This window comes from Carex rostrata, chromosome 21 (genome assembly GCF_964058835.1).
Source record: "Carex rostrata chromosome 21, lpCarRost1.2, whole genome shotgun sequence".
NCBI lineage: Eukaryota > Viridiplantae > Streptophyta > Magnoliopsida > Poales > Cyperaceae > Carex > Carex rostrata.
The window spans coordinates 6000653-6019466 of record NC_135938.1 but is presented as its reverse complement, the minus strand read 5'-3'; the positions used below and the strand labels follow the sequence as shown (position 1 = coordinate 6019466).

Below are 18814 nucleotides of genomic sequence, written 5' to 3'. Positions count from 1 at the left end.
AAAAATTTTAAATAATATTTTTTGGATAGAAAATCACTGTTTTTGGAGGATTCACAATTTTCAGATCAGCTGATTTTCTATCCATCTAAAAAATAGTAAAAATATTTTTTAAATATATATTCAAAACTTTCAAATTAAGTAGAATTTTTACAAAAAAAATTAGTTGAAAATTTAAAATATATAAGAAGGTTATTCTAATCCAAAACATATGAATTAACAAAGGCTGATCTTCCTATATAAAAAAAAAAGAAAAAAAAGAACAAAGAGTGATCATTACATTAATGTGCCTAGCTATTTATATGAAAATATTGAAAAATTAGAATTTGATGTTAAATAAATATGCAATATCTACTCTGCACGGTATGGTTTTACTACATAAATAAATATATGCATGCCTGAACAATATATACAGATTACATTCTAAAATAACTTTTTAGATAAAATACTTTTCAGAGAACTATATTTATCCACGTGACGGCAAGGTGAATTTCACGTGATTGATAAAAAAAAAATTCACAAAAAATAAAATAAAAGATTTACATGAACAGAAACAAAAGAATAAAATGTGGGCCTAAGAAAGATGGAGAAATTAAGCAGTGACGCGGCTCTCTGTTGAGTGTTGATGGTTGAAAGGTGGCTTTTGCACTTATCCAAAACGAGAAGACAAATTCCTTGGCCGATACTATTTTGATGTGCCCCATTCTTGTAGCACTCAATTTCAAGCATAAATTCATTATTCCTGTTTAAAGCATGTATTGCTATGGTCAGTATGTTTGGATGTAGCGAGAATAGTGAGAATAGCGAGAACAGCAAGAATAGTGCTGTTCCGATTCATTCAAACATACTCAGGAACAACGAGAATAGCACTGTTCTCGCTGTTCTCGCTATTCCTACAAAAACATGGAATAGCAAACCTACTCTCTCAAATGTTCAATCGCTGTTCTCGCTATTCTAAATGTTCAATCCAAACAACTTCTCGATAGCTTTGAGTTAGCGCTATTCTAGCTATTTTTAACCTACTATTCTCAACAGTAGCTATTCTAGCTATTCTCTAGTGTATCCAAACGCACCTGTCCTTTTCTAATGGTGATGATATTTCTCCCTTACATTGGATTTACTTGTTCAAATTAGTCCAATTCAATATGTAAGGGAGGTACACATAAAAGCCTCCATTTTACATATTCACTTTCTAAATAGTATTTTTTTTCATATACTTTATAAATACTAAATAGTTAATGATAGACTTTAAGACTCAAGTAACAATATAAAATTATTAAAACATACTTTCTCTACATGTATATGAAAAATTTACTGCGATTTAACTTTATTTTGATAAAGATTAAATATTTGAAAATTCAACATATGCAAATTACCCACATCAATATTTATCACAACGTCCAATAATTTTATTTAAGATTTGATATTAAAATTTAAAATTAATAAAACAAAATTAAATTGAAGCACGGTGAAGATAGTTGGAACCTCTTTTATTGTTAAAAGCCCAATTTGCAACAATTCAAGACCTCGATAAAATATAAGAAGAAAATTTATATCAATTGTTTGGTATTCGAGAAAATAGCTATGGAAGTCTCGCCCAAGAAATACAACAAAAATAGAAGGCTACTTTAACCTCTGGGCTAATATTAAACAAGCCCATTTCCCGATTTTATGGGCCTTGCAATTACTTCCCTGATAAGGCCCAAAAATTAAAACGGGCTCTTCAGTCGGTTGCTCTCTTGTAAAGGAACTAGGAACTCTACTCGCAATTTCCATTACTTAACGCGATTATTTTACATCTCATGACCATCTCCTCGTTCTCCCTCACCGATTCGCCATCTCCAGCTTTCTCCTTGGCTCTTTCTTCGACTCTAAAAAGGCGCTAGGTCGACCGACTGGAGGCGCCTCTTTTCCTCTGCGAGGTTTCGTTCTTTACTTTATTTATCCTTTATTCTCTGTTCGGGTTTAATTCGTTGTTTTGGTAATTTGTTGCGATGAATTAGAAACCGTAATTGATTTTAGGCGTATTGAATTAGAGAGTTTAAATTCCAAATAAATAGGTACGTGGTGAAGTTGTTTTTACTCGTCAGACTTTTGATTTTGTAACAATTAGACTAGATTCATGGTTTATCTCCTTGCTAGTTTACAAATAGGAACTAAGTTTCCACTACTAGATTTTCACTAATCTCAGGTTTGCATCAACAGCCGTCAGTTTAATGTAACTTATTTATTAAATTGTTCCACTTCGACTTTTACTATTATGCATATATGGGTGCATAAACCCAACAGCCAAAATGACCTGTGTTTTACTCTCGGTAGTTCATCTATTAATAAGATCTATTAGCTTATTATTATTACCTGAAGCGGTCATTATGATAAACAGTTAACCTTTGAAGTGGTCATCATGATAAACAATTACATCAAAATAAACTAGGCCTTGTTTGTAATTTGTAAAGGCTTTAATTATGTTGGGTTCAAAGAACAAAAAAGAATTAATTTCATGTCTATCATTCTCATCTCTTCTTCAAATTAATGTTATAAAAAAGACAAGCAGATTCATCACAGTTTATGGACAAGCAAGTATTTATTTTTACAGTAGCAATCGAGATCGAGATCAAGATTGAAATTGGAGGAGGTTAAGAAATTGAAGATGAATACCTCACAGTTTATGGACAAGCAGATACTGGATCTGATGAGTCCCCAATCACAGCCTAATCATCAGGAGGAGGAGAGCTCAACTCACCATACCAATGGCAACACTTCCACCACGAAAGAGGAAATCCTCGCCAGCTATGATTTCCAGCCCATCCGCACTGTTGGATCCTCCCCTCCTCGTACTGGTAGCGGCACTGCTACTGTTACAGCTGCTGGGTCTGGTTCAACTTGGGGATCTCTCGATTCTAGGATGACGTCATTGAATCTCCAGGTAAGATAACGTTTCCATTTCACTTTCCCTCTTCCGTTTTCTTTTCCATTTCCTTTTTATTTTTTCTGGTTCATTGTGCGATATTTCTAATTTTCTTGTGTAGTTTCATACAAATTGTGCAGTTCGGGTTAATAATTACTAATTAGAGGATCAGGATTAGGCCGGGGTTTCATAATACAATGCCAATTTCTTGACTTTGTGATGTTCCAGCTGATATTGTTTTGCTTATTAAGTAAATTTGCCGGTTCTAAATTAGGAGTTGAGTCACGCTTTGTATGACCCAAATTGTTACCGTGTTAAATTTTTTTCTAGTACCCTCTTCTTGATACAAAGATGAAATAGGAAAACTGTTTGCTCCAAGCCAAGTAAAAACCTCACTTCTAAGCTCATCCTGCCAACTTGATCTTAGTACATTACTTTTTGTCCTAATGATTAGTAGTTAAAATTTGGATTCTGATGCAGTTTGCTAATGCCCTAATTTTTAGGACAAGAAATGTTGGTTGAATTTTGTATGTCTAAATTCAACTGTAACTTAAAAACTTTGAGGAGTTTGTTTGTGGTCTCAATTTCTCACAAGATGGTTGCATCTATTGGGGTATTATGATGAAGATTCCTGTCCTTTACCCTGACAAGTCAAATTTGTGCATTAACTCAATAGAGTTGAAAAATGATTCACAGCTATGTAAATTCTTGTTTTGTACCAAGTCTCCAGTATTTATCATATTTATTGGTTTAATTTGATTTGATATGTTTTAATTTGAACAGACTGCTGGTATACGAGAGCCTCAAGTGACGGAAGTGACGCAGAAAGAAGAAAGGGCAGTAGCACCCTCTTATGGCTCTGCTTTAGTGGCTGACATTGACCGCACAGTGAAGAAGTACGTTGACAACCTGTTGCATGCACTGGAAGGTGTCAGTGCACGGCTGTCACAGCTGGAGAGCCGGACCCACCGCATGGAGAACTCCATGGATGATCTGAAAATTGTCATCGGGAACTACACTGGTGCCACTGATGGGAAATTGCGACAGTTTGAGAATATCTTGTGTGAGGTCAGTTCAATCTTATATGTTCCTTTTCATGCTGCTGCTCAGGCTTGTTTCTTATGCTGCAACCATACTGAGCAGTTGTTCCCATTTTATATGAACCAATCAAATCCCGGTAAAGTAGAATAATACTGGTTTGAAATAGACTAATAGTTGCATGGTATTTTTTGTTCGGTATGGCTCAGGTGCAATCAGGAGTGCAGATACTTCGGGACAAACAAGACATAATGGAGACGCAACTCCATCTCTCTAAACTGCAACAATCACCCCAAAATCAAAGCCAACCCCAATCCAAGTCCTCTTCTGATAGCACTTCTACTGCCCTGACTCCGGCCCCAGACACCTCCCTTGCTCTCCCCCCACCACCTCACCATCTCCCACTCCAGGCTCCACCACCCCATCAAGCTCCTCCCCCACAACCCTCTTCTCTCCCTACTCCAAATGCCCCGCCACCACCACAAATCCAATACCCACCTCAAAACCAGAACCCCTCTCTCCCCGCCCTCCCGGCCCCCAATGCGCCTCAATACCCACCTCAAATGACCCAATCTGCGCTCCCATCTGTGCCCCCTTACTTCCCCTCGCAGCCACAGCCAATGGACCCCAGCCATCAGCAGCCATACCACCAGCCGCCTCAATCCCAACCCCGGCCCGAGCCTGAGCCCCAGGCCCAGCAAGGGCTGGGTGGCTACCAGCAAAACCCGCCACATTCTCAGCCAGTGGCACAGGGACCACCTCATTCTCAGTACATGCATTACAACCCAAGTCCCCCGTCCCAGCCTCTGGCTGAAGACACCAATCTTCCATATGGGCCTCCCCCTGCTCAGCGCTACCCTCCACGTGGGCCCTCCCCTCCTTACATGCAACAACCTCCATCCAGCGGACCTGTGCCACCACCTTACTACGGCCCGCCCCCACCTCCTCCCTCTACTGGTGGCATGTACAATGAACCACCCTCAACCAACCGGCCTGGCTATGGCCCTCCAGTGGATCCTTACCCATTTGGTGGGGGCTCTCCTTCATACAGGGGCGGGCCAGCAGGGATGAAACCCAACTCTCCTTTTGCATCAGGCAGTGTTGGTGGTGGAGGGGGCAAATACGAGAATCTACCAACTGCAAAGGTGTTGCCCCAAGCGGCTCCAGTGGGACCTGGTTCGGGGTCGGGAAACCGGGCGCCTCTTGATGATGTGGTGGAGCAAGTTGCGACGATGGGATTCTCGAGGGAACAGGTGAGAGCAACCGTCAGGAAGTTGACGGAGAACGGCCAGAACGTGGATCTTAATGTGGTTTTGGATAAGCTGATGAATGATGGTGCTGGCGGAGACATGATTCAGCCCCACAAGGGCTGGTATCGCTAATTGTTCAGCTCTACATTTCAACTCTGCTCTCTCTCTCTCTCTCTCTCTTTCTAATGGCTTATGCTCTGCTGTGTTCTGGCGTCGTCCTGTAAATTTCGTTTTCATTTGTTGATTGAGGGAACTCCCTTCGCTCCCTTTTGTGTAGGAATGGTCTCTTTACAGGTTTCGGCTTTTGCATACATATTTCACAAGTGTGGTTTTTGCTTAGCTACAGACTAGCGCACAAAGTGTCTCATCTGTTTGTGTACTCGAAGAGGAGATTGTTGTTTGATACTTTGCTACAGTTTCAGTTTCCGAATAATTTGTGCATTCAGGTTCGAGATACCTGTAATTAATAGTTAATGTATGATATATTAATGATTAAATTACTAGCTAAGAAATGATGATTCAGCTTTTAGTTTTTCTTGATATTTGGATGGTTAAACAGAATATTTTACAGTAATGGAAGAGGGTCAGAGGGTGATTGGTCGCTGTTGTGTCGGTTGTACTGCTACTATCAAATATTACAACATCAATTGGGATATTTGATGTATGGTTTTTATTCTAAAGTCAAGTCTCCATTCCAATAAACAATCACTTCTCTATATGAAAAATGACCACCAATATTGAATTAAATCTGAATTCAATACAACTTGTAGACATGCGCTTCAGAAATTAACACAGTTGCTCCAAGTGCGAACTTAGATTTTGGGGGTCTTCCACTATTCTGGGCCCATATGTCTGTGGGCTAAGGCCCAAGATTTTAGAACTATGTGACAAAATTCATGAGTAAAATAAGAGCTTGTTAGATTCACAAATAGACATGATAACAAACTGTATATCTAGATAGATCTGTTTCCATTGAACCCGATCAGTTATCATGAAATTATGAAGTGTCTAATTGAACCTTATTTTGAAGGATCTTGAAAGGTGAAGATGTATATTTAATTCTTTGTATTACTGCCAGTGCAGCTTATTTTTTATTACATTCAAATTACCAAAATACACCTTTACAAAAGAAAGAATACTTCACCTGAATTTATTAATGCTATGACAAGTGAATGCAGGATTGAAACCATACTTACCTTGGCAACTTATTTCATCCTATTTCAGCACCCATACAGTACCAGACTTAGCTGTAAAAACTGTACCACATTTGTTTATTCATGATAAAAATTGAACCAGATATACATTCATAAAGAAAAGTTTATCAAATAATGTTAAAAAATTGTGTGAACTATAAAAGACCATAGTTTCCCTTGTAGTTGCATGTGCTTCACAACGACTAGCACCTGGGGCCATTGGTTCAGAGATTCTCAAGAGCCAACCTGACAATGTATAGATAAATAAATGAAATAATATCTCTTAAAAAATTAAACCTGACAGACAAAATAATATGCTGCTAACTTTGTCTCCTCTGTTTAACATGGCTTATATGTGTCCCAAATATGACCACCAGCATTTTAGAAGAAGATTGCAACTGGTGAGTTCTGAGCCTGATCATCTCTCTATCTTTCTCTTTCTTCCATATTTTAAAAAATATATATTTTTTAAGGCCTTTTCTAATCATGAGCCAAGTACATGATAAAAATTGGAAGTTTTATATATAGTGGTGCTGATTAAAAATATACTAGTATTGTGATTGTACGTTGCAACAGGAACATAGAAAAAAATTTATACAAAATAACATATTTTCATAAAAAAATAAACTGAAAAAATCTTTCATATTAATTGGAAGGTCATCATTTGTCACAAAGAAAAGATATTGTCATAAATGCATAGCAAATAAATACAGAACAGATTAAGCCGTATTAATTGTAAGGTCATCATTTCCACAAAATTTTTGATGATACAGCCATGCAATAATCTGTATTAATTGGAAGGTCATCATTTCTCGCAAACAAAAGATATTGTGATAAATGCACAAATAGATAAGAACTAATTAAGTATATGACAATCAAATATGAGTCTATGGTACTATGCATATCACGGGTTGTTACCGTGCTACGGCTCTATATTCGAGTTTTCAAATCCTAACGGTCAATCCGAACAGTTCATCTTGTTCTCCATATTAATATGTGTTTGGAGACCAAATTTTACATTTTTTGAAATTTTTTTACTATTTTTTTAGATATTTAGAAAATCACTTGATCTGAAAATTATGGACCATCCAAAAACAGTGATTTTCAATAAATCTAAACAAATAGTAAAAAAATTTCAAAAAATGTAAAATTTGGTCTCCAAACACATATTAATATGGAGAACAAGATGAACGGTTCGGATCGACCGTTAGGATTTGAAAACTCGAATATTTGAGAACAAGATGAACGGTGCCAATTCGTAATACGCATAGTACCATAGACTCACTCATCAAATAAGGGTTTAGGAAAGTTTTCGTAAAAAAAAAAAGGAAAATTAGGAAATCTACACGTATCTAAATAAATTTAGTTTTCTACACTTAAAAAAACATCAAAAATATGTGTAAAATAAAATAAAAACGGACTATAGATTGGACGACTGGTATTTAATCTAAGTTGTTGTCAGATCACGGCTTCTATATGTTTAATATAAAAATGGAGATCTGTCATTTATTGAAAAAAGTATGGAAGGAACCAAAGCATATATAAAAACAAAAGGTAAAAAATAATATAAAAAATAGGCCATAATAAAAAAAAATGTTTTTATGTGTATTCTTCTTCTTTTCATAGAAGTAAAAAAGATCTCTATTTTTATGTCTGAAATTGTATTCTTCTTTTCATAAAAGTAAAAAAGATATCTCTATTTTTATGTCTGAAATCTTAATTTGGTAGCGATTTGTGAATGATCTTATAATATGCAGTGAGAAATATTTTTTAAAATTTTCTTTAAAAAAATAATCTGCCATCAAATCAGTACTCGCTAGTAAGAGACACCTCTATTTTGTTTATTATTATTAATTGTTTATTTATTTTTCGCCGAGAAGAGCCACCACACCAATTCCCTGCTTGAGAAGAAGCAACCAGGCAAGATCACGTGGAGTTGTGGGCCCAGTTTCATACAGCCTGCCAAGGTGGCCCGCTAACCGACGACTCGGCCCGTTAAATGCGGCTTATTTCTCGCTCCTGATCCCCTACAGTCAAGAAGATGAGATGCACATCGTTGGTTCGTTAAATTTTCTTCTGATTCGAAGTAAACACGAATCTTGTGACAATCGGACGGTGTTCAAAAGGAACTTTGTGCAATTCTCTGTAGAGGATGTCTCTACCGAATCCCACCACCTCGTCTCCTGTTTCTTTTTGTTTCCGGTGACTATCAACTCTTTTACTGCCAGTGTGAGTGTCAGCCAATCATATCTCGTGCTTTGTCTCTGTTTCCTTTTTTTTTTATTATTATTATAGAAGTGTTTATATTAATTGTAACCCCTACCAGATTACAAACTGATACTCTTTTTATTTGGTTCCGTTTATGAAATATGACAAAAAAAAAAATAACTTAACAATATAAAAAAAATTGTCAATGTTTTAGATTATTTTTTGTCATCTTTCATTAATCATTAAAAATAGTAAAAGTCTTTTAAAAATATAAAAATTGATATTCTACAAGTTAATTATATAATCAACTTATTGAGCTACTTAGATTGAAGTTTAAAATTTATACGATATATTTTCAAAACGGTAGCACGGAAAGTCTTATGCTATACATAGCACCTAAGCCTTACTCTCCGTGAGTTTATTATAAATTAACTCAAGACAAATTCAACATTAGAAATGTGGTCTATATATGCATATTATGTCAACCAAAATGATATCAGTTTTCATATTTTTCAGTCTTACAAAATATTAAATGACAATCAAATTATATGAAATTAAATACACAACTAAACTATAAAGGCAACAAAATATTTATTAAATCTCCATAATAAAAAAATTATTATTATTTTTAATTAAATAATTTATTTATTAAAATTATTGTCAACAATTTTAACTCAATTTTTGTCAATAGTTCATTTATATCCATATATAGTTTATCTCTGTTATTTTTTGTGCTGGATAGAGGCAGTATTTTGAACTATGAGAGTCAATTTTCAAAAAGTTATCAAGGTTGAAAAGTATGTGAGTCACTTTAGAAAAAATGTACCAAAATATGGGGTCAAATACATCAACGTGAAATATTAAAAAAAAAAAATGGGGTCAACTTGCTTGTCTTATGCTTAGATAGAATTATCTAATATGCTTCTCTTCTTTCTTTCTTTTTTTTTCAATTTGTATCATCGTTGTTATTTGAAATCTCCAAACCGAGCATCAGAATTGTGAAATACATTCATTTGAAAATGTCACAGTTTTGTCTGGGAGGATTGCTCTGCCAACTTTTGTCATATCGATCTCATTGCTAAGATCGCTTTCATATTTTGTTTAAGGATAATACAATCCTGTTAAAATTTAAAGGAATTAATGCGCTGGTATGCTGCTTTTTATTGAAGCATGTACCCCAAATAAAATTATGGCGTCATGCGTATGCGTAAGCATGGAGCATGGAACATCAATAGGATTAAATTTTAAGATTCCTATTTGAAAGTATGCTAATATTTTTTTTATATAAAGAAATAAATTGGAAAATTAGATTCTCTTTATTACATGAACAACAACAATAATAATAATAATAATAAAGTGAAAAGATTGAGATTTTTTCATTGTATCAAATAATAATAAAGATGTATTATAGAGCGGATGTAAGAAAAGTCAGTAGTAATATGAGACACGTCATGACATGAAATATGTGTCTATCACTACTATATAATCATGTATCATATACTGTACCACTACAACAAAGTAGACACTTTTTGCGAGGGAAAAAAGTCATTTATGACGGTCGTCCGTCACAAAAAGTACCGTCGTAAAAAGAAAAGGCTGAATATTAGAGTAGTCCGTCGCAAAAAATCGTTTTTTTATCCTCACGAAAAGTGTCTCATTCTTGTTGTAAAAAATAATATAACATGACACATAAATTAACTCAATCACAACAGAAAAAAAATATATGTACAACACAGTACGCTATATAACTAAAATAATCAAAACATTAACGTAACTAATAAGTTGTAATTCCTCGTGATTTTAATCACTACATAACACGTTATGTAAAAATTTAATTTTATTACAGCACAACATGTAATTTAAATTATGACATCGATGACAACACTACACCACACAAATTTAGACCTAACTAGAAATTTTATTTCGACTACTGCAACAACGATGAGATACATTAAGCATTGCTGATTGTTTACAAAATTTGTTCCCTTTCAAGTCAAATAAAAAACAAACAAGTTTGTCGACAACACAAATTTTGTTAACATTTTTGCCCCAAACAAGAATCTCTGAGTATGTCAACAGGGAACCTTCGTCATACGCTTGGATTTGACTATGGATATAATAAGATTAGTATTGACTAGCTTCATAATAATTTAATTATTTGAGACATACGAGAATCTTGGTATAAACATATCGTTTTTTTTATTTTTTTTTTTCCTTTTGGTTTCAAGTACAGAATCGAATCGTCTGCCCCCAGAGTCACTGCGGGATGGGTCTCTATTTTAAAAAGTAACAGTAACCAGCCCCTTTAACAGTAGCCGGTCCCACCCCGCAGTGACTCTGGGGACAAGAATTTCCTGCACCCCAGGGGGCAGACGATTCGATTCCTTCAAGTACCGAGGCGGGCCGGGCTAGAGTGATGAGAAATATATGGATTTACACGAATTATAATGGAAAATAAAAATGGGTAGTCGAATATGGAAGTATAAGCAAACCGAATGATTACCTAACACCCTGTAGAGTGATAAGAAATCTATGAATTTACACGAATTATAACAGAAAATGAAAATTAGTAGTTGAATGTAAAAGTATAAGCAAACCGAATGATTACCTAAGACCCTGTTTGGACGGAGAGTAGAGGAAGGAGAGGTGAAAAATAGAAAGAAAGATTAATATATTTAATATTTTTGTGTTTGAATAATTAATGAGAGAAAATAAATTTAATTTTTATTTTTATTTTATTTTATGTTTTGTTGATTAAAATTTAGAATATTAATGAGAAATTCGGTGTCTGTTGTATGATTATAAAAAAAAACTTGTATGAGAATTATATAGGTAAGATATAGTGTTTGACATTTGTGTTATATTTTCTAAAAATATTTGTAACAAAATTTCTTTCCATTCGTTACACTTCAAATTGGAATTGAAATCGATTATATTAATTCCAATGATACAAGGTTAAACATTTCACCTCATGTACTCTTTACCTCATGTCAACCAAACATGATTCAACAAAAATTTTGCTTTTCTTTCCATTCCCTCCCTTCCTCTACCCTCCATCCAAACAAAGTGTAAATGAAAAATAAATCAAGAATCTGATAAAATTTTAAAAAAATAGTACTGGATAAATCTTCATAAGTCATGCGAGCATAATCATAAAATACATATCAGACTACCACAATTATTATTTTTTTTTTTTGGTTGTTCACATTATAAGTGAAATTTGATTTGGCGATCTCAAAATAATGTAAAATTAGTTCAACAGTTACTAATATATAATATTTTATTAGAATTCGAGTTATCAATGTCAAACTCACAATAGTAGAGTGGAGTGAGACTTTCAACTATGAAAATCATATAAATAATAATTAATTATATAAAATTTTCATGTTACATGTTACGAATGAGAATCAATTTTATAATATTTATAATATTTTATTTTAAACTACAAAATTCATTATTTTAAACCTATGTCCCTGCTCACAACTGACACTGATAATATGTACCAGTGAGTTTGTTTTTAACTATGTTTCTAAGAAATAGGCATTTCAAGGTTAATTGAAATACACACTCAGAGAAATGAATGATAAAGACATGAAATTGGTACGGTTCAAGATATAACTAAAAAATTAAGTAAAAATAAGTTTTTAGCAACATTTACATAGTTTATGACGCTTTGTGGATGGCGAATTTATACCTAAATATTATTTACTTTCTTTACATTATTGCGAATTAGAAAACTCAATTTCAGTCATAATCTATATATATTTTCTTTTCATACCGGTTGATAAAAAATAATAATGGTTATTAAGAGTTACAACTTTAATGTGGTTTGATTTTCAACAGAAATGGATTTCAATGAATGCATAATGATTAAAAATAATTTCAATGATTATCAAGAGTTACAGTCATCATGTAACTTTTAGAAGAAAATAAACGCGTAATGGCTAATAACAGTTAAACAGTTGTCAACAGTTTTTTTTTTTTTTTTTTTTTTTTGTGATTTGCAGGAGATAATGAACACATAACGATTAATAATAGTTGTAACGGTTTTTCAAATAAATAAATAAAAAATAGTTGTAACGGTTGACAAGAGTTCCTGCTTTTCTAGAACACAGTTTTATTAGTTGTTATTGTTCGTGATATGGTCTAGGAATAACTTTGATGGATGATGTGTCTGACTCAAGCTCCTCCATATCCTCTGCCAATTTATAGGCGTACAGGGTCCCTTTTGTCTATTGGCATGTCTATGGTTTTTGTGGTGGTGTTATAGCTTGTTACCTTGTTTACTTGTTTTGGTTATGCCAAGTTGTAGTAGGTTACTGTGTGTTGTTTTATTTTGTTGAGGTATCGATCTCGTCTGATTGGTACTAATTGGATATTGTATGATTTTCTGTTATATGAAAATCGGTGGCTAAGCCACTTCTTTCAAAAAAAAAAAAATTGTTTGTGATATAATGCATAAAATGTATTGAGGATTATTTCTGACAAAAAGTGAAAAAAAAATATATATATGCCTGTCTAAATTTGGCACAAGTCTCGCAATGTAGTGTGATCATGAGCTAAATCATATATTTAGAGTTATTTTTTACAATAACATGATATATTTAGCGAGGCCTATAACTCCTCTGTAATTTCTCTAAGGGCCGCGCCTTTTTTCCCTAAAAGAATAATATAATAAATAAAATTAGATTCTGACATACAACACAAATTAGATAATAATATACGTACAGTGATGAATTAATTAAATCGATACCAATAATGAATTGCTAATCATACCAATCTAGATTTTAATATAAAAAGTAGGCAAAGATATACATGTACACGAATATTTGAGCTCAATATTTTCTAACTCATTCGATAAAAAAAAATAAGTATATATATTATTCGTAATTTTTCTCAATCTCCATTGAACAAATAAAGTCACGTGCAGTTCACATGATGTGGAGCAAAATTAGATGGAAACAATTGGTTAAGTCATGCAAAAAGAACTTCCAACCATGCAGATGCATGTTGCTTTATTTATCGTGAAAAAAATGTGTGAAGTGAATTGTACATTAGGGCTGCATTCATATCATGGCCTGAAACCTTATGATATATATTGCTGGAAAAAAAAAAAAAAAAAAAAAGACATATACGCCGTTGCCAATTATGAGCAAACTTTTTTTTTTATTTCAGAAAAAGATATTATACTGATTGAAATATCTACTACATTAATTGAGATACAAGAAAATATCAAATTAGTTAAGAAACTATAACTCAAATTTGTAGAAGATAAAAGAAATCTAATATATTTTCAGTTCGTTATTTTTTCTCTTTATTTAACTCGTATCGGTTTAAATTGTTTACAATTTGTAGAAGAAAAAAGAATCAATTAATTAAGCCAACTCCAAACTTAGACTTTTATTTAATCTATTCATTTTTCTTTATATTTAAATTTTTGAATTGATCGTAACAAACCGATAGAAGTTGTAACGATCTGCGTACAAATGGAGAAAGTTGTCTCACCTTTTCACATAAAAGTGATGACGCTACTGATGGCTCTACAAACTGCGTCCGTACTACAAATTGAAAAATGTTTGTTCTATACAGATTTAGAGATATTGATAAGAATCGTACAATCAGACACAATTGATCAGGCTCTACAAGCAGTGGATTGGCGAGTGCAGAATGGATTTGTCAGTAGAGTTTCTATTTGCTAGATACTTTGTAATACTAGATGAAACTGGTGTTTTGTACTGATGTAAGACTTTACTGGTAAATGAAATAGCCTATGGGCACTTTAAATAAATAAAAAATTAACTATGTATCCTCACAAAAAAAAAAATGAGTAGATTGAGAAAAATAATTGAATATGTGGAAGAATTATATGGTAGTAGAAGTTGAGATACTCATGGATTAGAAAAGAAAAAGATTTGAATTTGAATTTAACTATTGTTATGGAACTACAGATGGGGACATGACATCTTAAAGTACGAACTACCATCGCTTTATACACATGCAACTGATGTCAATGCAAGGGACATGCCAATATTTCCCACCGGTTCTCTTGATAACGGCAGAAGAGGAATTACAACGACTGACTGACTGAGATCTAGAGGCTATCTCCAAAGAGTGGTAACACACATAGACCAAGAACATAATGACATCACATGAAAATGGATGAATACTGGCATTTACACGGTCAGAAGTGCATACCGAGCTCTCAAAAATCAACCATACATCACAAACCATTTCCACCACTTGTGGAAACTACGTGTTACCGTGTACCAGCCAGAATAAAAGTCTTTGGCTGACTTTTGGTCAACAACAGACTACTCATGATTGAAGACCTAAGAAAGAGAGGTTTGCTCATCACAAGCAGATGTGTTATGTGTTGTCACGAGGTGGAAACAACGTTTCACATGGTCGAGCAATGCTTATTTACAACTGAGATGTATGCTTGAATGAGCATGCCAACACAAATGAGGTCCCAAGTCCCAACCGATAGATGTCATATTGCGGCTAGATAATTGCAAAAGTGCAAGGGAAACCTTATTAGTAACAATGTTTGTTATGTTGGATTTATTGTCAACCTCGTTGGATTTAATGCCAACATTGAGCATATATGTAATATAATTATGCATTGTTTACTGTCATATATGATTGTCAATTAAACTGATCAAATAAGGAAATATACAATCAATATATTCATTAGGATGTGGTCTACAAATGTGTTGAACAATTTAGGTAAATATCAAATTATTGATGGACTGATTCTGAAATTTGCAATTAAGGAAACCGATTTTCCAGCAGCTGCACGGATTTTGATGTGACTGCACGGTTTTTAATGCAATAGCACAAAATATCTTTTTTAAGTTGGCATATGGCCAGAAAATTGGTTTAGGGTTAGGGTTTGGTAATATGTCGACTCTATATCTCTATAAATAGGTTGGTCCCCCAAAGTACAAGAATATACGAAAAGTTGCAAAATTTTCTAGCCGTCATCTAGTCAATTCTGTAGTCTTTTCTACTTCTCCCCATTAAAAAATAGAGAGGTGAGATCATTAAAGAATTCTGAACACGATCTCACAAGGGCAGTCTTGTAGCTTTGGAAGGCTTTATCCTACCACTAAGAAGGCCGCCGACGCTTCAATCTCTACATCGGCTCGAAGTTTTTCTTGCTACTGTCTTACAAGTTCATCAACCGCTTTTGAGATAAGCTTTGCATAAACACGCTAATGGAGTCAGGTATTGCGTCTGCTCCCTAAGAATTGATGAATTTTGCATGATGGTCATTTTGGCATAGGTAGATCAATAGTGGCATATTGAATCGAACTGTTTATGCGTAACAATAAAGCTCTAACATGTGGTATCAGAGCCACTCCTATGCCAATTTGGATTATTTGTTTAGGATTTGTTACATTCCGAAATTTTAAAACTTGGTTAAATTGATAAATCGATCATTTGGCTTAAATAAAAAGTTTAATTAACTTAATGATCGTTCAGAAATTTTCTGACCGACTAAAACGAAACTAAAATTTCGTAATATAAATAATGTATAATAAAATTTAGAGATTTAGAAATAAGATAAAATATAGCACTAGGAATAAAATTATAATTATTCGGTAAATTAGAAAGTTAGAAAATTTGTTACAATTCTTTTTAAGTTTTAGGAAAGAAGAAATTGATTTAATTAGATTCGTGTAAATAAATCAATAAATTGAATTCCAAATAAGAGCATAATTATACGAAATTATTCGTACAATTGGATTTGTGAATTTATAAAATTGTTCATTTAGGAATTTTAGAGATTTAATGGAATATATAAAATTTATATAAAGGGAATCGATTTATTCGAATCTGAAATTTAGAATTTAACACCTGAAATATTATAACGAATATATAATGAATTTTACGAGACTTGATTCTAATTTTTGTAACATAGAACGTCTTAAAAATAACCAATTGAGACCATATATTAAAAATCAGAAATTGTCAGAACCGTTCGATTCGATTTAACACAAATATTTAGATCATCATAACCTTTAAAATTCAAATTCATAAACTATATTATACTCTGAATTGATTTGGCCTTTGGATTTCAACTCAGCACGGATCCTAAAGCAACCCATTTAATACTCCCCACTCTCCTTCCTCTCTTTCCCTCTCTGTTGGCGAACCCCCCACAACAGACCCCCCTCCCCCCTGTCCGCCCCTCCTCTCTGTTACGCCAAAGAAAGGAAAAAAAGAGAGGGGCTCCGCCCCTCCGCCCCCTCCCGTCGCCGGCGAGCCGCACCAGCCCCATCTCCCTCTCCTTCTCTTCTCGGTCCGACCCGCCAGACCCGCCAGAAACCCGCCTAGGATCCGAAACCCTAGAAATTAGGGTTCGGCTTGGTGCTGTCCCGGTGCTCCCTTGGTGCGGCTATGGTGCTTGCTCGTGCTCAAGTGAGACAGCTGCAAGGCGGAGCGAGACGAAACCCTCGAAATCGACCGTTCTCCTTTGACATCCTCTCTTTCGGTTAAATTTTAAATTAAATTATAAACTTCTTGAATTGTGTCTGGATGAATTGATTAATGTCGTAGGATGTGAATTTGTTAATTTTCGAGTACGGGTTGTTGATTTTCCCGACTCGATCGAATTGCTCGAATAAATTAAGTATAAGGGGTTATATTGTAAAATGATTTTATTAATGGTCGGAATTGTAAAATATAGAACCATGGTGATTTGTATGAATTAAAGGGGCTAAAATGTAAGAAATGATTTGTTTGAAATGGTGGCCGGCCATATGTGAAATTATATTGAATTGGTATTGAACACCTTAAATATTCTAAGTGTTGGTATCAGTTTAATTGTGTTATTAGTTTATTAATTATTTGAAGTTACATGGACTGAATTGTTGAAATTGAAATATAACATAGTTCAAAAATGAATTATGCATCTCAAAATTTAGATTAGAGTTGGATTGTTTTAATTTAAAATGATCTGGACTGTACATATATGGATTGTCAGAGTGAATATGAATTGGAGTGGATTTATTGGACGTGATTTTAGACTATTAGATTAAAATAAATATAAAGGAAACAAATAAAATAATAACTGATAAACCGTGTTCTTATTTATAATGATGTATTGTTATTAAATTAAATCCAGATTGAGGGTGATTATAGGTGTGACATATTATATGCATGGCTTGATATTATGAAGTCCTATATGGCTCTGAAATGTAAATAAATTAAATTGAGGGTTGTTTTGTGCAAAATACAAGTCTTGGGATATACTTGAATCGAATTGAAATGATTGATTGTTTTGGGCCTTATTAAATTGGACTTGAATTAAAATAATTATAAATGAGCCGAAAGGTATAAAAGAATTGACGAATTGAAAGACGGCTTTTGGAATTTAAGTTTTGAGAATGTAACCGAACTAAACCAAGTAATCGTATAATATAGGTGTAGGCTCAGTCGAGCCAGATTTCGCGAGGCAATTCGAGACGCCTGATCTTTAAATTAAGCGGTACGCCCGTCATAATAAGGTGCGGGATTCTTGGACTTGTTTGATACTTTATTTTCAGGAATTAAACTATGTATTCGTTTGTCATGTTGAATATCATTGATTGCATCATTGAATTGTGTAGAGCATTTGCATAGCCCAATCAAATTAAACTCGAATTGATATGACTTGAGTGATTTGCATGCTGGTATGGTTGTAGGTTGTGTCGATCTATTATGATCTGATTTGATTGAAAGTCACCACGATTTGATTTGATATGTATGTGAATGGATTTACGAAGTTAAGCACTTGGATCCAGTGAATTTGCCAAGTCGGGCTGTATGCTGACTTGGATTCCCAGGATCCTAAATGGCCTTAGGTGAACGGCCCTCGATATTCCCAGTACCGGTTGGGACGAGGGAGGGTGATTATGTTATGAGATGTGATTGGAAATCATGGGTGACATGTGTAACGTCTATGGATCTGTGGCATTTTCCTACGTGTTAATGCATTTGAACGGTCGATTGAATATAACGAATATTGGAAACGATTCTAAAAAGGATTTTCTTTATGTGATTCGAACCAGACCTTAATAAACGGTTAAGCCAAGTGATTACAGATGGGTGTCAGATAAAGGGTCCAGCGGTTGGCCATCTGTAGGTGTCTGTAACCCTACAGATGTGGGTTTGATAATGGTTCAGCTCGAGAGAACATCTGTAATTGCTACAAGCCCTATTGAATTGAGTTAAGC

At 34.1% G+C, this 18814-nt stretch overlaps 1 protein-coding gene across 2 annotated transcripts; it reads left to right on the top strand.

Annotated features, from left to right (window-relative positions):
- The first annotated feature begins 1771 nt into the window (after positions 1 to 1771).
- LOC144573122 (basic salivary proline-rich-like protein (DUF1421)) lies at positions 1772 to 5722 on the top strand. Of its 2 annotated transcripts, none has more exons than XM_078322810.1 (4): positions 1772 to 1919; positions 2597 to 2923; positions 3689 to 3973; positions 4153 to 5722. In XM_078322810.1, exons 2-4 carry the CDS (start codon positions 2648 to 2650, stop codon positions 5323 to 5325), a joined length of 1734 nt encoding a protein of 577 aa, XP_078178936.1. In that variant the 5' UTR covers positions 1772 to 1919; positions 2597 to 2647; the 3' UTR covers positions 5326 to 5722. The 2 variants fall into 2 exon arrangements, with proteins under 2 accessions (XP_078178936.1, XP_078178937.1); XM_078322811.1 differs by having other exon boundaries at positions 2594 to 2923.
- The last annotated feature ends 13092 nt before the right edge of the window (positions 5723 to 18814 follow it).

Excerpts from the sequence above, each read along its gene's own strand:
- LOC144573122 (XM_078322810.1), top strand. The coding sequence starts at position 2,648 with ATGAATACCTCACAGTTTATGGACAAGCAGATACTGGATCTGATGAGT. Across the intron at positions 2,924-3,688 it reads TGACGTCATTGAATCTCCAG|ACTGCTGGTATACGAGAGCC; the intron begins GTAAGATAACGT and ends TAATTTGAACAG. Across the intron at positions 3,974-4,152 it reads TTGAGAATATCTTGTGTGAG|GTGCAATCAGGAGTGCAGAT; the intron begins GTCAGTTCAATC and ends GGTATGGCTCAG.